At 34.7% G+C, this 26311-nt stretch overlaps 1 protein-coding gene across 21 annotated transcripts in view; it reads left to right on the top strand.

The window, feature by feature from the left end:
* Positions 1-26311, top strand: part of MLIP (muscular LMNA interacting protein) — a 233480-nt gene that overhangs the window by 142353 nt on the left and 64816 nt on the right. For 11 of the 21 annotated variants that reach the window (XM_079147617.1, XM_079147631.1, XM_079147619.1 and 8 more), the window contains 4 exons: positions 9667-9732; positions 9815-9898; positions 10028-10087; positions 24393-24437. In XM_079147617.1, the coding sequence (XP_079003743.1) occupies positions 9667-9732; positions 9815-9898; positions 10028-10087; positions 24393-24437 (255 nt within the window). The remainder of the gene's footprint in view (positions 1-9666; positions 9733-9814; positions 9899-10027; positions 10088-24392; positions 24438-26311) is intronic. The other 10 variants (XM_079147620.1, XM_079147626.1, XM_079147629.1 and 7 more) reach the window with 4 other exon arrangements.

Raw genomic sequence — 26311 nt, 5'->3', positions numbered from 1 at the left:
ATTGTCTTTTGGCCAAGGTAAATTGTTTTATAATAATAAATATTTAAATTACTCACAGGTCACAAGGTATAATATGAATTTTTTTCTTCTTTAGATCTTTTGTATAAATTTATACATTTTCTACTGTCTTTTCAATGTTATGTATTCTTCAATTAGAAATTTTACTTTGTAAAAATTTTAAAATAACAGACATCCAAAGATTTTATGAGTTTATTTCCTTTTCAATAACACTTCTTTAATGATATTTTGTTGCTCCTTTCAGTGTTGTAATGTTTTAAAAATAAAGCTTGCAATTTAGTCTTCTTTATGCATCTGTTTACACAATAGAATTCATCCTGTGTCATTGAAATCAAAACGATTTATTTCTGAATTGAGTGGGAAAATTAGGACTGTAATCTTCAGAAATTTTTCTATTTTGGAAAGAATCAACATTTTGGAATATTTTCAATCACAGAAGCTTTATTGAGGTCCCTTTGATATTGCACAGAACTCAATTAAGGGGCAGGAAGATGCAGTCTCATTTATAATACTTGGTCCACTCTGTGGAATGCCTTGAAGACAGAGCTTGCATGTATAATTCAAGTCTTAAATATTTCAACAATTAATTCTCTCCTCAGCTGGGTTATGACCATAGTGACTATCTTGTGCAGCATTTTGTTCTAGAGCATATTGTATAATTAACGAGAAACTGGAATTACTTTTTGAAAATAATACTATTCCTATAAGCAAGATTTTCTGTAAATTAAAATACACACATTTCTTGAATGAGACTTTAAGCTATCATCAAATTATTAGCTTGGTTTCAACTCTAATCACTTCTGGATAAAGCCCATTATTTTCAAAAGAGTACATTTTGTTGGCAGGGCACATGAGTTTTCTGGTAGTTCTGTAATTTATTGTCTGCATCAAAACTTAAATTTATGGCTTATTCCATATTCTATCATTTCCCCCTGTGAACATTTGTGAAGGAAGCATTTTTAGCTTAAGTCCTAACTAAGGCTTTATAGAAAGAGATAAACATAAGGCATCCTATTTTAATGTGTTGGCTTCAGAGTCTTTGGCTTAAATTTCCTCCAATAATCATCTAGGACAGACATGAAGATGAAATACAAGTGACTATAAAGTAAACTTGTATTTGTGATTCTCCACAGACTCTACTACAACATGTTGAACAGTAGACCGAGTACTGTGGACAAAATAACTTTGATAGACATTATTTTTGGTCTCAATGCCTGCCCTGTCATCTGTTTTGGTGAATATTGAAAGGGTTCATATTGTCTAATTTTTCTTCTTATGAATTTGAAAGCAACAAGCAAAAAATTAAAATTAAGCCATGGGAACCATCTAATATTTTATGTAAATGGATTATTTTTATTGTGAGATTATTTTAAGGAAAGAACACATGAAAGAAGGACTATTTACATGATGTTCAGAACAATGCATTTTATTGTCATATAAGTGATTAATATTTTTCCAAGAAAGAATAATTATTTTTTTCTTGACAGGAGCTTGAATTTTCTATTTCCTTCATTACACGTATTCATCAGGATAAAATTGGGACTAGGGTGAAGTACAATTTTCCTAATAAATGCCATTACCTTCTGCCCTTTTCAAGATAAATTTAATTTCCATGCTTGTGTGTCTTCAACAGAAGAATTTAGAACACACAATTTTACAGGTATCAAATAAAATCATAGGTTTAGTTATTTAAATAGAGTTACAGGATAAATTCTGTAATTTGATGATAAGATAAATAGTTATTATTAAGACCATAGAGATGACCATTGTATAATACTAGAAAGGCAAAAATTTGGGGTATCATGTCAGTTGTTAAATCAATTTATTCTAAGCTGACTATTGAATTTTTAAAAACATGATTTTCTAAACTCCAATCTGAGTAAACATATGTTCTTGGGTGAGAGTATTTAAAGATCTCTTCCTATCTCAAAAATTTAACGAAATCTGGTTGTTAATTTAGCAATGACCTATACCAGAAAGGCATCACTTAATATAGATTAGTATGGGAGGCCAGTGTGATCCCAATTTCTTTGGCAATGAACACATCTCCAGATTTCAAACCTATCCTTAATTGATTATCCTCAGGTGGTTGTCTGCATGCACCTTCTATATCACATTTAATTATTCATACTTATTGGTTTCTTTCTCCCATCATGAACATTTTGAGTAAATATAGTAGTTTCTTTTTAAAAATGTTCAGTGAATGTATAAATTTATTTTGGGACTGTGTAGGTTTCTTAAATTTCCAATTTTATCCCATAGAATCTTAAGGCAAATTTTCACTCATAGGACTATAAAGGGGCCTAGTATATGATATTTGAAACACTACTACTACCACTACTGCTACTAAAGAGTATTTAGGATAGAGTATGCCTAATCAATTCTATATGCCACTAAAAAACTATAAAAGGCCTTTTGTTAGAAGAGAAGCAAGTTGATTTTCGACTTGATGCATCTGGGCAATTAGATGGTACATTGCAATGGCTGCCTATGGAGTACTCCAGTGATCAGGCACCAAACTACATGCTTTACCTTCTTTACAACTCTGTGAAGGGTTAGTTTATTGCTGAACCTCAAATGAAATCTGATCTTCCAGTGTTACCCTGCTCTCTATGCAGTGGTGACATCAGATTGCTAAATTGAAATATTGAGTAAGAGATGATGATTTTGGAACCCTGTCTACAACATTTTTTTCATTACTTGATGAAATGTATTTAAATCCTCCCTGAATTAGAATGACAAAAGTATTTTCTTTTTATGAGGAACAATTAGAGGGACTTGAAAATAATTTGGCTATGAAAATATTTGAAAGAACTAGGGATTACAAATCAGCCCAATTCCTAAAGCTACTGAAAGAGATAGGGCCAGTTACAGTGAAGGAGATCTTTCCTGGAAATAAAGAACACCTTTCTGGTATCCTTAATTAAATGAACAAAAAGTATGACTACTCCTGTTATTGAGCATTGATGTAATGGGTCTGAAACCTATTGTAATAGTTTGCAAAACAAAACAAAACAACCCCCCCCCCAAAAAAAAAAAAACTCAAAAAAACAAAAACCCCTCTCTCTGTGTGGAAGGAGGAACAGGCATTTAATCCTCTTTCAAAACTCATGGAACTAAAATACTGAGTAACTAAAATACTCAGTAAAAATACTTGAGTTCCTTGGTTCTTGAAAAATTTAAACTAATCACAAGAAAATAATCTATTGGTAAATAGTCTTAGATTTTTAAGGAAACTAATTTTATATATCTGCAAGTTTATTTGGCTCAGAGTGTACTTTCTCCACATTATTGAAGACCTGAATTCCCCAACTAGATAATCAAAGATTTATTTTTCTGAGAAGATCTGCAATCCTACAAATGGTTTTGTATTCCTGAAGCAAGTCTTCTGTAGTTCTCAGGTGATTTAGTCCACCAAATGGTTGGTCAGATTAAGAAATTATGAGGGCATTTAGGCTTAACATAAATCATTTTTAAGGGTTCATTTGATCCTTACTAAAATCAAGTAACTCATCTACAAAAGTTTTGAAATTCAATTCAATAGATGGTTGAGGCATAACAAAAAGTTTACAAGTCCTTTTAGATCATTCTTCCTTTGGAGGCAGTTTGCTGTCTAATTTCATTTCTAGTATGATCAATTCATTCCATCTTTAGATTTTTAGAACTTAATCCCATTTCCTTGGGGAGCAGTTTAGACTGATTCAATGCACTTGACTGAAAAGTAAAGTTCTATCAGATGTGCTACTTTCAGTGGGGAACACCTATTACAGTTTATTGGCATATTTTCTCATAAGGATGAAAATATGATCTGCAATGCTTTTTCATAGCATTTGGCTCTTAATTGTAATGCAGTGCTATGTTCAGAAACTTTTCTGCTGAAAGTCAGATCACTAGTTCTCTTTTTAAAATGTAGGCTCCAAAGTTGGCTGTTCTGTGTAAACTATAAATATTTCTAGTAAGAATATATCTGAAAATTTACATTAGTTAAGAATCTTTAAAAAAGATTCAAACAATATCCCATTTTTGCCTCAATTGCTATAGTGCAATTTGATGAAAAAATGTTTTGAATAACAATATTTTACTGGAGAATATTTTGAGAGACTGACTCACAATGAATAAATTTAAAGAAACCTCAATACAACCCTGCAGGCTAACTTATAAAACAAACAAAACAAGCATATTTATAAATCTATGGTCAGGCTTATTAACAGAGATTTAGAATATTTTATTTTCATAAATTTTTGGATTACAGAAAAAAAGCTATTTTTTATAGCTGTTGGGAGTGAATCAAGATGATATATTTGACATATAACTCCTAAACAATTAAAATATCAGGTCTAGTAAATTTCAAGCCTATCTAACTGAAAATAAACCCCTCCACATACTAAATAGTTTTAGTACAGTCTGACTGTTGCCCCCATTTCAGGTTTTGGCATTTCTGCTTAACACCAGTTATCTTGGCTTAGTTTTCCTGGGGATATAAGCAGATAATTTTGATATTCTTTGAGTGAAATTTAATATTCCCAATAGCCCAACAAAAGTTGTGTTTACCTGCAGAAATTAAAAAAAAAAAAAAAACTTTTTTCATTGCAGATGGACAGAATACCTTTATTTTATTTATTTATTTAATGTGGTTTTGAGGATCAAACCCAGTGCCTCATGTGTGCTAGGCAAGTGCACTACCACTGACCCACAACCCCAGCATAATTTTCCAGGATAACTAAAATAACAACCTCGTTTGGTTTTGGCTGGGAAAAAAGAAATCATTTCATTGTACCAATACTTATCACATGCTAAGATCTTTGATAAGAAACAAATTTAATTGTAATATGGAAAAATAAATTATTTATTAGTTAAAATACAGAGTTTAAACTACTTTTCTAAATCATTTTACTCTGGAGTACTAAAATCATATTTCTATGATACATTCACTCATTTAAATTCATTCATTCCTGAGTTTACTCTTCAGTCCATCCTGGAGATCCTTCCTCAGCCCCTATCATGTTCTCTAATCCTGCTGCTACAAAGATAATACCATAATAGAACAAATGGTCCAGTATAGTAGAGTTACAGTTTCGGAAGAAATTACCATACAGTATGCTTTAGTATATGGTACCCAATCAGGGAATGGCTGACTTTGGTCGGTGGGCCAGAAAGACATTATAAAGGAGTCTGATTTGGGTCTTCAAGATGAAAAGATGATGAACACAAAAAATTGAAAAATAAGTTCTACATTAAAAAGGAAAGCAAAGAAAAAGATGAATAGGAGTTTTCTAAGTGAATTGAGATCTAGGGGAGAGTTGACAACAGGTAGTACAAAAGATCACTGCCAGTTCAAAAAACTCAAGTGGTTCTTTATGGTTCAAGAGCAGCCTGCAATTGAAAAGTGGATGGAAGGCATTGTTGGAAAGGCGAGGAAGGGACACAACAAACTTCTGTCCCAAAGAGTTTGTTCTTAATCTTGATTTTAGTTTCTAGCATTTTTCTTCCTCATAGTTAATACTATAGTAAAGGTCATGCATTGTATAAGGCCTAAATTAAGGGCCCATGCTGTCTCAGTGACTGTTTGGTGAAATTAGGAGAGCCTTGCATGGTCTAACTACAACTTCCCTTCCCACTCAGCTTCTTTGGATGAGGTCCATGGGCTGCATACCTCCTTATCTGAGAGCCAGGTGCAGTTCTTTCTTATGCCTCAGAAACAGCTTTTAGTCTCTGTGGAATTTTTCAAACAAGTCAGTCCTTCAGTGGGGATACCTAACTCTCTTGATACTACGAAGCCTCTCTCCACAGGCCCTGGTTGTTCACTCTGTTCCTTAGTGCAATCCTTGTGTGGCCTGAATGCTATTTGGTGTCCTCCTCGCCTGGGTTGCGGATACCTGTGACAAATATACACCCTATATAAACCATTGTGACTCCATCTGTTCCATATGAGTCATGTATTTGTTTGTACTGATAACACTAGGGAAGGAACCTCTTCCTTACCTGCAGGGAGAATAGGGACTGATGCACACCTCCTATCAGGGAAATATTAAGCCCTCTGAACCCAGCTAGGTGATATTATAAAAGTTTCCATTCCCTATCAACCATACCCATGATTAATCATAATTTTAGCGGAAAAAGGAAAATGCATAAGACTTTTTTTTTTGGTAAAAATATTTCTAATAAGTTAGCATAACAAAGCTTCTAAATTTTTGTTATGTAATAAGGAGAAGTGGATTTTGGGAACAAGAGTTTTCAGACAATATTTTCTTTTATGAGCTATTAAAATAAAGAGATGGTAAGAGCTTATGCTTTAGATATCATTTTTATGAATTCTTAAGAGTATATCCTATGCTCAAGTGATGATTCTAGCATCTGACGTGGGGCCTGTAAGTGAAGGGTAATAGGTGTAGATCTGTTATTTTCCTGGATTGTTAAAAGGAGGAAAATAGATTCTGATGAGCAATGTTCCACAGTTCCAAGGCCTGGTGTGACATGTTTCGTTGAGCATATGACTAAACCAAGATGACATTGAAGAAATGAGAAATGGGAGGCAAATGTAAATAAGAAGACAGTGCAGAATGGTATTCTAAAAAATAGTATAAAACATTATAATAGAGAACTGGTTCTTTTGTTTATAAATTTACCAGAACATATATATTCAAATCATCATTTTTTCCTTGAAAATAACTGCCTCAAAGGACCAGTCACTTATTTTAATTAGTCTGTAATTGCTTATCATATTTTTGCTGACTTCTTTAGTAGCTGCCTTGGAAACTCATGGCACATATTTCTGAATGACCTTAGGGACGATAGATTGTTGAAATTCGAAAGTGAATTCAAACTAGATAACTTGAAAATCTTCCTGTGGTAAAACACTTAGAACGGATGATCAAAATTTTGATGATCAAAATTCTGAAACAAGGTAGAATATGTGAAATTACCACCTTTATAATTCATTTTCAAACACTAACAATTTAGTGTGTCCAATTCAACATAAAGCTGAGCACACAAAAAAGTATGGGAAATTCTAAGGGCCAAATACCAAACCAGACTGAAATTTAGAATTTTCATTGGATGCTGATGTTTTGGTTGTTCTGAAGGTATTTAACTCACTGATTATAAGAATTTGCATTTATTGTTAACTAGGCATGGGGAGAGAAAGACTTGGAGCTGAGCAAGACAGAGAACTGAAATTGCATCATTATAAAGCCAGGATTTGTGAAGGGTTGTTTTCTCAAGTACAAGATGGACAAAAACAAAAACATTTACAAAAGAAAAGACAAGCACATTTTCTTATATTAATCTGGGTTCTGGGTAGGAAAAAATTAACCTTTAACCACAACCCTACTCTCTGAAGCAGGTTTTAAATTTGAATCCACAGAACTCACAACACTGTTTGGAAACTCTGCCCAAATCTGCGGATGATTTTTGGATAATTAATATATGTGCCCATGAAGTCCAGCAAAGCATAAAATGATGGAATAGAGATTTTAGTTGCTGCCTACCATCAACAATTAATTTGATTGGAATCAAATTAATTCCATGTTAAAACTAATTAAAAAAATTCTTCATGAGACTATAACAGAATCTGGAGTCTTTATATCATTCAGTTTCTAATCCATAATATCTAGACAGTCAAAAAAAAAAAAAAAAAAAAAAAAAAACAAAGCCACCAATACTCAAGGGAGGATGTAATGTATAATCAAACTCAAGTTGTTCCAGATGTTTTAATTAGCTGTCAAAGATAGTAAAGATGTTATTGAAAATGTGCTCAAGAATATAAAGTAAAACATGATCATAATGAATTAACATGTAGGAATTCTCAACACAAAAACTGAAACTATAAATCAGAATCAAATGAAAATGCTAGGATTAAAAAACAAAACATTGAAAATAAAAAATTCACTAGATTGGCTTAAGAGAAAATTGGAGATACAGAAGAATCAATAAAATTGAAGATAGACTAATAGAAATTACCTGATTTGAAAAATGGGAGAGACAAATATTGAAGAATTGAATAGAGATGTAGTAATGTGTGGAATATATCAACATATGAACAAAGTCTCAGAAGGAGGATAGGGAGAGAAAATGGAGTGAAAAAAAAATACTTGAGGAACTAATGGCAAAAATTTTCCAGATTTGGTGTAAGACAAAAAATGTATACTTTCAAACATCTCAGATAGTCCAGAGAAGTTTTAATACAGTGAAACCATGCATAGAAACAGGACAAACTGGTAAAATTCAAATATAAAGAGAAAGTCAACAAACTACAGACAGAGCAAAAGAAATATAATGATGACTAACTTGTCAGAAAATAATGGAGGCCAGAACATGCTGGAATAAGACTTTTGAAAAGTTGAGAGAGAAAGAAAACTTAACATTCTACATTCCTTCAAGAATGAAGCAAGATATGGATATTTATAGCTACAAGAAAACTAAGAGAATTCCTTGATAGCAGACTTGCACCCCCCACCCCCCAAAATAAAGCTAAATCAAGATTTTGAAGATTAAGGGAAATAATGGCAAATAGAATCTGAGAACTTCAGTAAGGAATGCAGAGCACAGGGAGTGTTAGATATGTGGCTAACTCTGAAATGTGATTCTATTCAAATTTCTTTGAAATACACATAACTATTAAAAACAAGTTCACAAGATAGTAATGTTTATAGCACACTTAAATGTAATTTTCCTAGCAATTAGAGCACAGAAATAAGAGGATGAACTGAACTGTAATTGCAAACTTCTTATTTATTGTGTGATGTGTTCTGAGATTTTGTATTGCTTGAGTTATACCTCGGTATGAATGGAAAAAGTTTAAGGCTAATCCCCCCCACCCAGAAAAAAAAATAACATAGCCTACAGTGCCTGTATATTTGGAGTATGCAACACCAGCTCCCACAATAGACAAAACCTGACATTTTAGTGACTTGTGACTTGATATAATTGATGTTTGCTACCTTCCCACATTATAGTTTGTTGTTGCTCAGTTTGGCTTTTCTCCACAGTCTCCCTCTAATAGTGACTCAATAATGTTGTCTGCTTTCATCTTGCATCTCAGTTATCTGTAGAATAAGGGGTGGGGAGAGAGAGACACAGAGAGAGAGAGAGAGAGAGAGAGAGAGAGAGAGAGAGAGAGAGAGAGAGAGAGAGAGAGAGAGGAAAAAGTCATATCCATTTCTAACTGCCTTGCACTAGAGGTTACCCATCATTTTTATTGCATTCAGTAAAAATCAACCATAAATCCATACCTAATTTCTTGAGGTCAAGAAGATGTACAGCTATGTTCAAGAAAATAAAAGAAAGTGATGAATACTTGGCATTATCTCTGCCACATGCCCAAATGAGTGAGTAGAAAAAATGAACAAAGAAAAGAACTTTAATTAACTAAAGTGAAAAAATTAAATAAAAAGGTAAATAGAAAAAGGAAGACAAAAACAAAACAAGCAACTTCCTTTCTTTATGGTAGCACTTTATATTAGAGAGATTAATTTCACAGGAGAAATTGGATGACTATGGAAAGTACTTTCATATTAGAGAATAGCTCATCAAATGATTGATTTTTTTTTTTACTTAAAAAAATTAAGATATACAGGGTTTTCTTTACTTTTCTACTACATTGGTATTTGACTAGAAACCTCACATGAGAAATATTTCATTTATCACTAGGCACTAGATGAACCAGTCAAGACTGAAAGTGTCTCCAAGGACAGCACATTAGACCTACCTGTGGAGGTAATGAATTCAGATTACCCTGCTTGTGGTATGCAGCCCTGGAACTCATTGCTAACCCAGTACCTGGTTTCAATTTTTCCAGTTTTGTTACCCTGCACAGCTCAGACAGAAAACTGAAGAGCTCTGTGCTACCATTGATAAGGTCTTGCAGGATTCCTTGTCTATGGTAATGCTGTAGAATAGAATGTGCTATTCAAACATTTGCTTGGCTTCTCTTCATTTCCCTCTACTTTAGTATGGTGCCTCACAGGCCTGTCCTTTTCTTTTCTTTCTTTCTTCTTTCTCTTTCTTCCAGCATTCTTCTGATTCTCCTTCAAGGTCCCCACAGACATTGTTGGGTTCTGAAACAATCAAAGTATGTATATATTTACTATAATTTACTGATTCATAAGATTTACTAGGTCAGTGATTTTTAAACCAAGTCAAGGTCCAACAGTTGACAGTTGGGAAATTGGTAGTTAGTAATCCAGTATATAACAATGCCACCAGCATTTTAAAAATAGTACAATGTCAGGTTCTATTCCAAGTACTGTAGCTATGGTTGACATTTGTTTCTGTTTGCTTACATGTTCACATGTTTATAAATTTGCAAAGTAAGTCTATTTCTAACTTGGGTCAAGTTCAAATTAGTTGGTAAGCATAATGGAGTATGTTATATGTTATATGTTGGTATTTTATAGAACCGGATGTAGAATCTGTGACTTATCTCAACCGATAGTGTCATTATTAATGTAATTACAGCTACTTAGAATTGTTAAGTGGGAAATGAAGTAGGCTAAAATAGTATTATTCTAATAACTTCAACAAAGTTATATTTCTGGATTTTTTTCATTTTATTGACCAAATTTATTTCATTGTTCTTTGGCTAAAAGGGACAGAACACCAGATATTTTAGATTACTAAAGTACTACTAAGTTATTTGTGGTTGTAATTGAATCTATAAGTGTTTCCTTCTTAAAATGTAGTAATTTTCATTTGTTAGAATGAAATATTACATTTCTCCAAATTATTTTTCAAATGCTTAGTATAACTTTACTCATCCAAATTTCAAAATGCATATGGCTTTTCCTTTATTGATAATAATTATGATTGTTTTCTTTTTTGTCCTTATTTTTGGTCTTGAAATTAATATAAGTACTTTCTACATGTATTTTCAAAAAATGGATGTATTCCTGAAATAGGTTTTAAACATGTAGAATTGCTCATAACTATAAGAATTATCCTAATTTTTGACTGGAACATTATTGACAAATATCCATTATTAATAAAAGAACAGTAACTGATTGTTGTCAATATCAATAAACTATATTTTTTAACAGAGAGAACCCACACTTTCTGTATTTGCAATCTATTTCATGTATATTCATTGAATCTTTTAATTCAAAATTTTGTTGCACCAAACATTTTGTTAACATGTTTTATAACATTGTTATAAAAATAATCGTTACTTTAAAACAAATTTTTTAAATTTAATTTTTGAACATTAAAATATGTATTATATTAAATATAGTAATTAGATTTAAGATGTTATGTGTAAATAATAATATATTTTATTGGTTTGTTTAATAAATATCTAATGCTCATTATAAAAAAAAATGGTATTTTAAGCCACTAGATTTCAGGCGATTTTCAGTAAATAATGTTTTGAACTTTTTATTTGACACATTATATTTATACATATTTTTGATGTACAAGGTAATGTTTTGATTTATGTATCAAGGTAATGTTTTGATTTAGTGATCAACTCAGTAAGTACCATGTCTATCACCTTAAGCTTTTATTAATTCTCTATGATGAGAGCATTCAAATTCCTGCTTTCTAATTACTTTCAGGTATAGATAAAGCATTTTATTGATTATATTCACCCTGCTCTGCCATAGAACACCAGAACTTATTCCTCTTGTCGAGCAGTTCTATGGTACCAGTTGATCGACCCCTCCCCTTCATAATCCAGTTTAGTCAACAACCCTGTTCTTCTCTCAACTTCTCCGAGATCAACTTTTTTAGATTCTATTTACAACTGAGATCATGTGATATTTGTGCTTCTGTGCTTGACTTATTTCACTTTTCTCCAGTTCTATTCATGTTTTACAAATGACAGGATTTCAGGTCTTTTAACAGCTAAATAGTATTCCATTGTGTATATTCACAACATTTTCTTTATACATTTATCTGCTAATAGACATTTATGTTGATTCTATATTCTGGATATTGTGAATAGTGCTGCAATAAACCTGGGAGTATAGGTCTTTCTGACATGTTAATTTAATTTCTTCTGTTATATAGCCAGAAATGGGGTTTCCTGGATCATATAAAGGTTCTATTTTAAATTTGAAAGTTTTAGAATAAAAGAAAGGAAATTAAAAAAAAAAATTTAAAAAGTTCTATTTTAGTTATTTGAGAAACCTCTATAGTATATTCCATAATGGTTATATTAATTTATGTTCCCTGTTGGCAGGATTCCTCTTTCCCCACATAACTCATTAACACTTTATTATTATTATTATTTTCTTGTCTTTTTGATAGTAGCCATTCTGGTAAGAGGTACTATCTCATTGTGGTTTTGTTTTGGATACAAAGGATTGAACCCAGGAGTGTTAACCACTAAGCAGCATCCTCAGCCTCTTTATTTTTGAGACAGTTGCTTAGGGCCTCACTAAGATGCTGAGGCTGGCTTTGAACTTGTAATCCTCCTGCCTAAGCCTCCAGAGCCAGTGGGATTACAGGTGTGTACCATCATACCAGGCTCATTTTGGTTCTGATCTACATTTCTGTAAGGATTAGTGATATTGAGTATTTTTTTCATTTGTTTGTTGATCATTTGTGTGCTTTCTTTTGAGAAATGTTTATTAAGGTCTTTAACCCATTTTAAAAATTGAATTATTTGTTTTTTTGCTATTGAGTTAAGTTTCTTATATATTCTGATTATTAACCCTTTGTCAGATGTGTAGTTTGCAAATAATTTTTCCCATTCTGTAGACTGTCTCTTTGCTCTGTTGATTACTTCTTTGCTTTAACAAATATTTATCAAGTGCCTACTGTGGGTCCAGGACTGTGAGGCACTGGGAAGAGACCGACAAGCCAGGCAGAGAAACCTAAGGAGAATACTTGATTGTAGAAACTGAGAAGTAAAATTCAAGTTGAGATCCAAACATGGGCAGAAACCAGTGATAGAAAGACAAGGGATGATTGCTTTCAGGCAGAAGAATAGGCATGTGTAAATTTCTTGAAGCAGGAAAGAACTTGGTTGTGAAAAAATGAAGAAAAAAATCCAGTGCATTTGCAGAGTAGAGAGCCAGGAATAAACAGTATAAAATGAGGTTGAGAAGATAGATTCAGGATAGTACCTTAGGTCTTGGCATGAAATTTGGATTCCATGGAAAACAGAAAGACAAAAACATGCTGGGGAATAATGTGGAGCTGTTGAGAGTAATCACTCTGGCTTCTGTGGGGAGGTATTGCTGTCAGGGATTGCCCTCTGTGCTCGTGGCCTGGAGAGGTGGTTCAGGCAGCCAGAGAAGCACATGGGTTTGAGACTTGCTGTGAAATTGGATGTGAGTAGTGAAGGAGAGAAGAGTCATGAATGAGCCACACACAAGTCTCTGCCTTGAGGATCGCCAACAGTGGAGGAGGCCCAGTGGGGTGGAGGGTAGAGGGCTGCATTAGTTTTGGACAGATTTGTTTGAGTGTCAGAAAGCCTACACTTGTGAGTCTGTAGTTAATGTTAGAGATCTGGAGATCACAAGATAAATGTTGTGAGTGCCCTCGACAGAGCTCCAAGCAACAAAACATCACAGGTTGGTGGTAGAGGAGTCAGTGAAAAAGAATGAAAAAGTTGTTATGGTAAGAGGAACCGAGCTTGTGATGTGTTGTCATGGAAGCTATATGTGAAGTGTTTTAAGAGAACCTCCTGTTGATGCTGTTAGAGGGAGATGCTGTTAGATGAGATAAGCATGTGTGTTACTAGAGTTGTGCATTTCAAACCTGTAGTGCGGGTGCTTATGTGTAGGTGTTTATTCTCATCTCTGACATTTTTTATGACTGTTATTAGTATATGTTTTCATTTTGAACCTAAGGCTTTTCTCTTGAGCATAAAAATAGTTATATTTAACATTTTAAACTTATCCTTTTCTCGATGTTATTTTTTTTTCTATACTTCCATTTTTAATCTTTTAAAACTCCTTTGTCTAATTTTCTGCAGGAAAATGTACTTCTATATTCCATTAGTTTTATATTCAATCTGATATTCTATTTATTTGGGACCTTAAGCCATTTAGAATTATTGCAGTACTTACTATATTAGGGCTAATTGCTGCAATTTTTATTTCAGTTTTTCTATTAAAAATGGTTCTTCCCTTTGGTTTTTTTTTTCTTTCTGCTTTCATTTTTATATTTTGACTCTTACTGATGGAGATTTTGAAATTTTTTGTTACTTTTTTTGTAGTTACATATATATTGCTAAATACAATAACTGTTATTTTCCTATCAATTTTCAAATTTATAAATATCTTTTCAACATTATGCAAATACTATAGCACTTTTCATTTTCTACTTGTTCTTAATCACACTAAACAAACATATAGTTTATTAGTATTTTAAATTTGTTGATATTTATATGTTTATACTTTTTCTTGATCTCTTCTTTATTTAGGTCTTTCATTCTCATTCATAGCTTTCTGCTTTTTTTTTTTAATTGGCATCTTGCTGAAATTTTTATTTTTATTAAATAGGACAGGTCTTTTGGTGCATGTTCGTGTTCTCTCTGCACAAGAGTATCTTTATTTTGCCCTTCCTTTAAATTATAGTTTTACTGAACATAAAATTGTAGGCTCTCTCCAGTTAATATTTTTCTTCCTAGATTCTCTTTTTTGAACAACATACTTATGAATTATTTTGTCAGCATGATATTTGTTCTTCTGCAACAGTGACCATTTACTAAGTGACTCTGTGAGCTTTTAGAATTTTATCTCTACATGTAGAGAGAATATGTCTAGCATAGAATTTTATCTTCTGCTTCTTGATTAGAACTGTCTATAGTCTTTCACCTAAAGTCTTTAATTTTCTCTTCCCCTTAAATTCTGGAAAGTTATTTTGTCATTATTTTTCCAAATGTTTCTTTCTCCTTGGGAAATCTTAATACTGATTTTGTCACTTTTGATTCTGTATTCTGACTCTTCACTTTTATGTTTTTTCTTCTATTTATTGTTTTCTGATTTCCTCAAGAGGATTTCTTAAGCTCATATTCCATTTCAAGAATTGGTTCAGTATCTATTCTTTTTTCAATCCTTATATTAAATTCTTTGTTGTAGTTTATGTAGTTTTTTTCTTTTACAGTCAGGTTTATTGAGGGATAATTTGATCACAACAAAATTCACCATTTTCTCATACAGTCCTATGAGTTTTGATAAAATTGTATATGTGACCACCACCACCACATTCAAGATAGAAAATATTTCTATCATCCTGAAAAGTTCCTTTGCATTCCTGCGTTAGCCCTCTTTGCACCCTAAATATTGAGTACCCACTCGTCTTTTTTGTTTTCCCCATATTTCTGCCTTTTCAAGTATAAGGTACACATGTATGCCTACATATAAGGTATTTGACTTTCATATGCATTATGTATCAGTAGTTCACTTCTTTTTATTGTGAAGTGGTATTACACAATATGGATGTGCCATCTTTATCTCCTCACCAGTTGATTGCATAATATCTTATTTGGACATCTTATTACTAGAGCTGCTAAGAATATTCATAAGCAAGACTTTGTATGCACATATATTTTCATTTCTCTTGAGTAAATACTTAGGAGCAGAATAGCTGAGCAATTGTTTTCCTTTGCAGTATTTACTTTGTTCAAATATCTTATTATTTTTCCATGGAAATTCAAATTTCTCTTGGCTCATCAGCTAACTTGAATGTATGCATGCATGTCTAGTGCCTGGAGTGGCATACACTAGAGCCCAGGTCCTAGGATTTGCCAATTCTGGTAAGGTGTGTACACTTTTGAAGAGTAGGAGAAGCATGTGCCTCAGCATGAAGGTGCTCCCTAATATCTGCCATTTCTCACTACAGCTTCCTCCCCACACTGGTAACCACGACCTTCACCTCTGCTGCCCTGCACCTGTAGGTATAACAATGTCTTCCAATAGTTGAAACTTATTATCACTAGGGTTCAGGGGAGGCACTCAGCAGAACCTGGCCTGTTGTCCCAACCAGGCTGAAGGACCACTGTGATATTATCTTCACAATGACTTCTTTTATCTATTTTGTTTGTACTCTTTTTACTTCATCCCTTTGCTGCCCTTACCTCTGATGTTGCAAAGTATTATGAGAAAGCAGAGACAGAATTTCTAAAAATAATCAAAAACCAAAAACAAGAGAACAAAATTAAAAAATATTTACAAGTTCGTATGTTTGTTTTGGTACTTTCTTTTTTTTGTACTGAGGATTGGTACACAGGGTGCTTGACCACTGAGCACAACCCCTGCCCTTTTAAAAAAATTTACTTTTTTTAGTTGTTGATGAACCTTTATTTATTTATTTACATGCGATGCTGAGAATTGAACCCAATACCTCACATATGCTAGGTAAGCGCTCTACCATTGAGCTACAACCACAGCACTCCCCAGTCCTTTTTTCCCCCTTTCCCCCACCCTACTACCCCTCTTCTCCCTCTATACAGTCCTTCCTTCCTCCATTCTTGCCCCCCTCCCTAACCCTAACCCTAAACCTAACCCTAACCCTAACACTAACCCCTCCCACCCTTCCATTATATGTCATCATCCACTTATCAGCGAGATCATTCCTCCTTTGGTTTTTTGAGATTGGCTTATCTCACTTAGCATGATAAGCCCTTTTAATTTTTTATTTTGAGACAGGGTCTTGCTAAGTTACTTAGGGTCTTGCTAAATTGCTGAGTCTGGCTTTGATCCTCCTGCCTGAGCCTCCCAAATTCCTGGGATTACAGGCATGCACCACCACACCTAGCTCAGAAGCATTGAATTTTTAAAGGGAAAAAGAAATTGAGTCAGTAGTGGGATCAAGGAAGAATGTTTTTGTTTGCCCTTTGAAGTACTATCAAATATCTACTCTAGTGGGGTAGGGACTCCTGATTAAGAAGAATAAAGGGAAATCTGAAGGACAAAGTTCCTAAGAACTAGAGTCTAATTGGAATAAGTATCTGTGATGGCCTGAATTTTTGTGCTCTGCCTCCTCCTCAAATTCACAAGTTGAAGTAATCACCAATGTGATGGTATTAGAAAGTAAGACTTTTAAAAGGTGATTAAGGACAAAGTCTTCTTAAGTGGGATTATAAAAGAGACCTGAAAGAGACCTCTTACTCCTTCCACCAAGTAAGGAAATAGTAAAAAGTGCCATCTACAAATTTGAAAGTTTGACCTTGTTGATTCCAATCTTCAATTCCTTTATCTTGGGATTTTACAGCCTCCAGAACTGTGAGAAATAAATTCTGTTGTATATAAACCACCCAGTTGGTGGCATTTTGCTATAATGGCCCAAATGGACTAATGTCTTTTTTTTTTAATATGAAGGTGGAAATGTCACCACAGGACAGAAAATACAGGACCTAACAGACACAAGTAAAAGAATGTTTATAGGTTGATGGTGTGAAAATGAAGTTTCATAACAGATATCTTAAGTTATTTCATGATTAACACCTTTCAATGAAGAAAATTTAAGATCATAACTGAGATTATGAAGGCAAGGTATGATCTGGAGGAGTCTGAAAAAATTGAAAAAATTATGTATTATTGATTTCAATTTTCTTCTCTTTCTTTTCTTTCAAGCTGCCCCAAACATCTTTTTGAAGTTTCCTAGCAGCCCACCCACTGCTGTAGATAGTCTGGATCTGCACACTCAGTCTGGATCAATACCTTTTCTTTGCTATGTTTTCCTGTAGTCCTCTTAGAGTTCCATGCTACCTCAGTTTTTTTTTTTTTTTTTTTTTTGTTGTTGTTGTTTTGTTTTGTTTTGTTTTTATTTCACTTTTCATTATTGTTTCATTATATACCCTTTTTCTTGGCTTGTTTCCAATTCTGGTCCAGATGGTGTCTTATCTCCTTGATGCAGCGCTCTCGTGACATGTCTCTCTCTCTCTCTCTCTCTCTCTCTTTTTTTTTTTTTTTTGCTGTCCACTAAGGTCTTTATCATTTATTCCTTAGACATCCAAGTCTGCTCCTTTCAGGTAAGCAGGCCATTTGACTCCCATCTCACTTGAACCTCAGCAGTGAGCTAACACAGGATACCACATGACTCAGGTGTTCTCAAAAAGTGGATATCCAACTGTGAGTTCCTGAGGTCAGACATTCCTGGTTAATGGCTAAGACTTGGCCTGGTTCTCATACTAGTCATGGATGGCTTCCCACATTGGAGTATCTAGGCATCTGTCCTTGAACTTCTCATTTCTATCTGTGTTTACTCTTTTGGTATACTCATCCAGTTTCATGTTTTATAATGAGGTGTATGCTGACAATTATCAAATGTGTATCTTTAGCCCAGAATTCTCTTCCAAACTTTATTTCTATTTAGATTTATAATAAATGTCTCAAACTCAGTATGTATAAAAATGAAATCTAGATTTCAGATTTTCTCCTACAAAAATGATTCCATATGCTACCTTCCCAATCTCATTAAAAGAATATCAAGCTTTCATTTGTTCAAAGCCAGAAACATTGCATCAAGTTTTATTCCTCTTGTTCTTTCATATTCTGCTTCTTTATATTACAAATCCTATGTTACAACTTCAAAATATATGTAGAACATGATTATTTTATACCTTCTGCATTACTAAGCCTGATGCTTTGCTAGAGAACACAGTATCCTTGTATCCTTTCCTCACTATACTGCATTCTTTTTTCTTTTTTCCTGTGTTAGGGATTGAACCCAGGGCCTTGGACATGTTATACATCCTTGGACCAAATACATCCCAAGCCCTTTCTGAGACAAGGTCTCACTAAGTTGCCCAGGCTGACCTTGAACTTGTGATCATCCTGCCTCAGCTTCCTGAGTCCCCAGGATTAAGGCCTATCACTACTCTCCATTCTTAATACATAAAACAGAGAGCTCCCTCTAAATTATTTGTCTGATTATGACCCTACCCTCCTGCTATAGTTTGGATGTGAGGTGCCCAAAAAGCTCACTTGTGAGACAATGCAAGAAGGGTCAGAGGAGAAATAATTGGGTTGTGAAAGTCTTAACCCAATCAGTGAATTAATCTCCTGTGGGGATTAACTGAGTGGTAACTGAAGTGTTAGGGTGTGACTGGAGGAGGTGGGAATTCCTCCAGTAAAGTTGTTCTGGACAGATCCTTTCATCACCGTGGTGAAAAATCTAATGAAAACACCTCCTCTATTTAAAACTAGCAATGCTTACATATTCCCTCAGAACATAAGACAAAGTTCTTACAGGTCCCAGAAGGACCTTATTATTAGGCCTCTCAATAGTTCCATGTTCTCCTTTCACTCTCTCTTTACTCCCTTTGCCTTAGCCCTGGTAGCATTCTTGCTGTGCCTTGCATGTGCCAAACATGCTATTACTGTCTTACCAGTACATTTAGTACGTTTTCAAACCAGTCTATTACATTTTACAGTTACCAGTTTGCTATAAAACTTTGAAAGATAAACTTTTATCCTCAAAAACGTGTTAGGTATTGTGGTTGTCAGCTTTCCATCACTATGACCCAAACATCCAATGAATTACTTGGAGGAGGAAAAGTGTACTTCAGCTCACAGTTTCAGAGGTTGAGTCTATGGCTGACTGACACCATTGCTCTGGGCCCAAGATAAGGCAGGGCATCATAGCAGAAGGGCATGGCTGAGATAAACTACTGAACTCATGGCAGCCGGGAAACAGACAAGGGGTGCCATAAGGAAGATGAACCCTCCTAGGGCACTCTCCCAATGACCTGCCTCTAAACACCAGCTACCTGCCCATAGTTACCACCCAGTCAACTCATTGAAACTATGATGGACTGTTTAGGTTACAGCCCTCAAAATCCAATCAGTTACCTGTGAACATTCCAGCAATAACACAGGAGATTTGGGGGGACACCTTATATCCAAACCATATTATTACACACTTGGCTCCCAAAAGATCATGTCCATCCCACAATGCTAAATGCATTTAGTCCATCTTCAAGAGTCCCATAGTCATAACAATTCCAATACTGCCTAAAATTGAAGTCTAAAAAGTCTCCTCTGAGACTCAAGGCAAACATTTGGCTCTGAACTCCTGTAAAAATAAAAAAACTAGTTACATATATTCAATACACAGTGGCACAAAGGAAACATTCCTATTCCAAAAGGGAAGAATCACAGCATAGAAAGAAGAGACGAAGTCAAAACAAGTCTGAAACCCAGGCAGGAAAACAGGTCCCATAACTTCATATACAGCATCTAGGACACATGGTAGCAAGATGTGTTCTCCAAAGGGCCTGGGCAGTCCTTACCTTGTGGCCTTGATGGTAGCAGTAATAAAGGAAATAAGATCTTTCCAGAGTCTACATTGTGTTCTCAACTCTTGTTTTTGCATGAGAGGATATCAAGAAAAATGCTTGACTTAGTAAAAGTATATAAATTGATTAGAAGAGAGAAGATAGAGAGTGTGTACTCTCAGAGAGGAGAGTGACAACTCACGTTTTGATGTCCCAGCTTTTATTGGGATAGGAGCAAGATTATTAGAAGGCCCCACCCAAGCATCACCTCTTACCTCTGAATCAACAGACTGTATTAGCTAACAACCTAAGGAAAACTCTTGGACATCTTGGCCTGGCTGACCTGGCCAGATCCTAATTGGAATTGGTTTTATAGAATTTAAGGTCAATGGGCTCCAGTCTTCACCATTCTGTTTTCCAAGGTTTGGGAATCTCTGGTCTGTGTTATTTGTGTAGGGTCTTGCAGAAGATGTCTTAGCAATTGGGCCCTTCTGAGAAAATATCTTTCCCCGTCCTTGAATTTATCTATCTTTCTCTGACTGTCAGGGAATAATTTATGAAGCTGAAATCATGCAAGGGGCCTGAAATAGCTATCCTGACAGACCTTGTGGTACCATTGAGGCAGTTCTGATTTTCTCTGTACTAAGTATTAAATTCCTGACTGACTGCTCATGTCTAACTGCTGCCTCACCGCAGTGCTCACAGCCTCTCTCTTAGTCTGGCTCTCTCTCTGCAGCCAGTGGCTTTTCTAGGTAGACAGTCTATGTTACTAGTATCTCTTAATTCTTGAGGTCTCCATTCCAGCTTCAGCTTTACTTTCACAACTTCACATGCCACTCTCTCAGGGGTATTTTGTAGGGACTCTAAACCTGCTATACCTTGCCTAGCTTCCCAGATCTTGCTTTGAAAGTTCAGTGGAAGCCTCCATGAACTCTTAACTCTAGCATCCTTTATTCCTCCAGAACCAGCACCATGTGAATGATGCCAAAGTTTGCTACCAGCTTACACAGTAATTGGGTCCCCTGGAAACACACCTGCAGTGGCCTTCAAGTGCCTAAGTGGCTGAGCGAAGTGAAATAGATTCTTAGGCCCCCCTTTGCAAGAAGAATATCTCAAGAATCTTTCCCCAAAAGATATCTCCTTTCTACATCCTTGAGTCTATAATTGATGTGGTCTTGAACATTTCAGAGGTACCATCAAGACATCTTTCCTAGTGTCTCTGAGCAAAGTACTTAGCATCTCTCTAGTTACCATAATCTTTTTTACAATCGCACATTTCTTGGTCCCAGTTTTACACACACTTTTTTGGCCAAACTACATTTTTTAAATCCTTTAGCTCTGGTTTCCATTCCCAATTCTCATAGTAAAACTGGTTAAAAGCCGTCAGCAAAATCCATGTCACTACCTGAATGTGGTGCTGCCTTGAAATTTCCTTTTTTAGATTAATTCATCTATCACCTTTAAATCTGGCCTCAAAATGGGCAGAATGTAAACGAGTTTCTTGCCAGAAGGTATCACTAATGGCCTCTAGTCCAATTTGTAATTGACTCCTTATTTCCCTCTGAAGTCTTATGAGCATAGCTTTTACTGTCTGCATTCTTATTGGCATTCTACATTCTAGTATTCTGAGCTCCCCAGAATTACCCATTAAGTTATGCTTACACATTTTAAGCTTCTACAGCCTGTTTCTCCAAACTTTTCCAAACTCTTCCCGCAAACCAGTTCCAATGACTTCTCAAGTACATGGTCAGGTTAATCACAGTAATACTTCTTGGTACCACTTCTTGGTACCAGTTTCTGCATTAGCTTTTTTTTTTTTTTTTTTTTTTTTTAAACAATATGAATACCCAAGAACAACTTGAAGGAGGAAAAATTTACTTTGACTCACAGTTTCGGAGGTCAAGTCCATGGTTGGCCAACTCCACTGCTCCGAGTTTAAGGTGAGGCAGAACATCATGGCAGAAGGGCATGGCAGACGAAAACTACTGAACTCATGATGGCCAGGAAACAAAGAAAGAGAAAGGGACCCTAGGGAAGAGGCACCATTCAGAACATGCCTCCTCACCTCTTCTATCCTTACTCCACCTGCCTATAGTTACCAGTCAGTCAGTCCTTTCAAACTAGGATGGAATGACTGGGTTACAACTCTCACTATCCAATCATTTCACCTTTTAATATTCCTGCATTAACATAAGAGCTTTTGGAAAATACCTCATATCAAAACCATAATGGGCATGGTTGTTCTTCAGTCTGGTTCTGAGAAAACAAATTTTTGGATTCTCTATTAGTTTTGTTTTTGTTTATTACTACTAAGTCTTGTATATATTTTCTTGCCTCTTGGTGTTCTGGATGTGCTATTTTAAAATTTATTCCTAGAAATGATTTGAGACTTTGGATGGTATTATCTTCCTATAAAGTCTTTGCTTGACTTTTACCAGATACTGGGAACACTAGCAATGAATGATTACCTTAATTTCATGTTTTGAGATCATATTTTATAGACAATCTTACAGATAATTTGATATTGGCTGTAGATCATGTGAAATTTTCTGGATAAGTCCTACTCTTGACAATCTCTTCTTGGCAGATTCTGATCTTTGAATTTTATCTTCCTGTACTTCTCAGATTTCAAAAGTTTGGATAAGCTTCTCAAGCAACTTTTGCAAACACCTTCAGGGCAATAGGGGGTCTTGAACGCTAGCTTTTTTTCTCTTCAGTTATCCTCTTTTTTTCTTTTTTAAAATCTTGCCTACTAATTGCTTAATCCTCTTCTTTAACTCATTGATATCTTTGACATTTTTCCATATTTTGTTCAGTTTTTAAAAAGTTGTCCCTTTTGGAAAAAGTGCTTAGAATTGTCTATCCACCCTTCTGAGAAGTGGAAATCCACTATGAAACTTTGCACTTGTTTCCTCTTATTAGAGTACTGTTAATCTGGATATCCACAGAGTCAATTCCCTCACCTCTTTTCACTCTGTGTGATTATCCTGCATAAAATTGTAATACCCCCACTCTTGTTACTTTCTTAAATTCTTGGTAGTTTAGAAAAATACAAGGTGTTTGAAAGAAGCAAAGAAAATTTCCCCTGGAGGAATATATTATCTTGTTTCAAATTATTTCTACTGTTTTTCATTCATCACCATCTAACATATAATTTATTTATTTATCATTTTACTGTTTACTTTTGCTTCTGCCTTCTGCTAGAATATAAGTTCCTTAAGGGCAGAATAACTTCGTCTCTTTTGTTCATTAATAATTCCCAAGGGTTTATAGCAGTGTCTGTCACATAGTAGGTATGCAATAAATATCTGTTGAATAGATGAATTAATTGAGTAGCCATCTAATTTCAGAAAGTGGACCTATGAAAGAAAAATTGGAGGTTTACCAGGCAGTATGGAATGCACATTTGAAGTTGATAACCATTGTTTTAAAATGAGATCAATTAGTATGATTGAGTTTCCTCAGAGATGTTTTGCTTCTTATGTATAATAGAGAAAAATGGATTCTGAAATCCAGCTAGTTTTATTGTTGTTGTTATGCAAGTGAATTTGTCACAAGAAGAGAGGGATGCAAAAAAAAAAAAAAGGGGGGGGGATTTCAACATGAGAAAATGAAATATATGCAAACCATTTAGGAAATAAAACCAGAATAAGGCTGTTGAGGTTCAGTGATTTGAAAGTTTCAATGAAACAGATGCAGTATCGGGGCATTGGAGGTACCAGACAAATGAAGATGGAGTTCTGAGATGGGCTCATCTGCAATTGCATTCCGTACCATTGGTGGAGGTATGGTCCAGCAATGATTTTGAAAGTGGCTGATTGCAGTGGAATAAGTAAGGTTATCTTTGCATTTGAGCAGCTCAGAGATTTGAGAGACTAGAGATTTCTATGCAAAGTTTGAAAGAGGAAAATTATGAAAGAAACATGATGAAGTAATTATTATGGCTCATGAACTAACATCATCAATAAATAAGGGGAAATCAATAGCAAGCAAATAGATAATAGCAATAAGAATGATTGCTATAGTTCAATGTAGTCCAATATAATTCAATGAAATAATTTTTAAAGGTAAAGGAAATTTAGTATAGGAAAGAGGGAGTAATGGTTAGAAAATCTTAATGGAAAATAAAGGGGAATAATTATCTAGGAATAATGGATCTTTTATTATTTACTCATTATTCAGAAGTAAAATTATTTTTGTTTTCATACAGACTTCTACAACTCTTCCAAAAGCAGCTGGTAGAGAAACCAAATATGTAAGTACCTTTATAACTATACATAGTGCTTTTTAAATGGTTACAGTATATGTTTTGGCAGGAACTCAACTACACAGTCATTTAAGTTCAACTAGTTGGTTTTTCCCTAAGTGGAAAGGGGTAGGATGGTCTGACTAACCCAGGTATGGAAATTGGTTATGTCAGGGACAAAACATCAGATAATTTACTTCTTAAATAAAGACTAGTTTGATTAATTTAGCTAAATAAAACAGAACTGTAACACCTGCTTTCTGTCTTTTTAATTATCAAAGCTTCAGTGACATTTTAATTTTTGTAATAGCTTGTTGTGTTTGTAGAAAATGGTGACTTCATATGCTTGAAGCATCAAGATTTGTCCATTTCCATGAAATTTTCAATTTAATATTCTGATTAGTTTTCTTGCATTTAAATTATGATCTAAATCAATTTCTGTGTATGACCAGATAGTTATGATAGACTGATAGTAGCTATGTACATATGAACTACACACTTAGTTCAAATGACTCTGGCAAGCAGGCTGTGAGTGTTTTGGGTACAGGCCCCCAGGAGCACCCACTGTCCTTGTCCTTCACTCACCAGACAGCTACATATTCATCATGGACCCACTCGTGTGTCTGAACAAGCACATTCTAGTACAAACATGATTGTTTCCCAAGCAAGTGCTGAGTGTTCAGCCTAAAACAAAATAGTAAGCTGTTCCTTTAAATTATACGTTATTTTCCTAATGCATAGTTTTTATCATCCTCCTCCTCAAGAGTAAATAGTTATTAAATGTGTGTTCTGTGCCATGCCATCATTACAGTTTATACATTTGTGCCTTCATTTAAATCTCCCAAAGGCAAATAATGAACTCAGTGAAATTATTAAATATTTTCACATTCAGAAAATTATGTTTACAGGATGTGGGCAGGAACACTGCTCAGAGCATTTCCTGGAAGCTCTCACCATGTCGTTTCATCATTATTGGGAGCCCTTCGGAGTAATTCTTACAAGGAGTGGAGACATTTAGTAGGCTAGACCCAAGTCTAAATCACAGATAACTGCCTGATCCAGGGAGATGGCTTATTTTACACTGCATCTGAAGAGTACATACCTGCTGGGGCTACATGTGCCACTGACTTTGTAAAGATTCATAGGTTAGGTTCAAAAGCAAGGATCGTAGTTTACCGACTCCTGTACCACAGAGGAGGTTGAACCAAAGGAAGAATTAAAGTAGAAACAAGGAAAAATGTCTGTCACACTTGAGAATATCCTCAGCAAATTAGCACTGACCATTCCAAAGCCTTCTTTTTTAAAAATATTTTTTTAGATGTTGATGGACCTTTATTTTATTCATTTATTTATGTGTGGTGCTGAGAATTGAACCCAATGCCTCACACATGCCAGGCAAGTGCTCTACCACTGAGCCACACCCCCACCTGCAAAGCCTTAGTTCTTGAGGCTCATAAAAAGATTCATATATTCATATATAATACATGGATCATTACCAGTAAAAATGGTAGTTGTTATTTTTCTGGCTCCATTATTCAATTTTCCATTTTTGTTCACTGATGCAACAAATATGTTTATTGAGCATCTGCCATTCACCAGTCACTGAGGAGTCACTGGGGTGAAAGGGGCAAACATAATAACAAGGTCCCAATTCTGAAGCATGTTTTCCAGATGGTATGCAATGAAAATAGTAAACTGAACAAGGTACTTTCCTGGTAGAAAGAGAGGAGAACTCTCCAATTGATGTTAAAACAAACGTTCAAAGTTGTTAGTTTTCAATGTATTGGTATGTTTATAGGATTTACAATTTTTCTAGAACTATCTTAATGGTTTAATTAAATAGCAATAAATTGTATAATGGTTCCTCCTTATGGACCTTGGGT

This window comes from Sciurus vulgaris, assembly GCF_902686455.1.
Source record: "Sciurus vulgaris genome assembly, chromosome: 7".
NCBI lineage: Eukaryota > Metazoa > Chordata > Mammalia > Rodentia > Sciuridae > Sciurus > Sciurus vulgaris.
The sequence above is the reverse complement of the archived record's forward strand: the minus strand, read 5'-3'. Positions and strand labels throughout refer to the sequence as shown.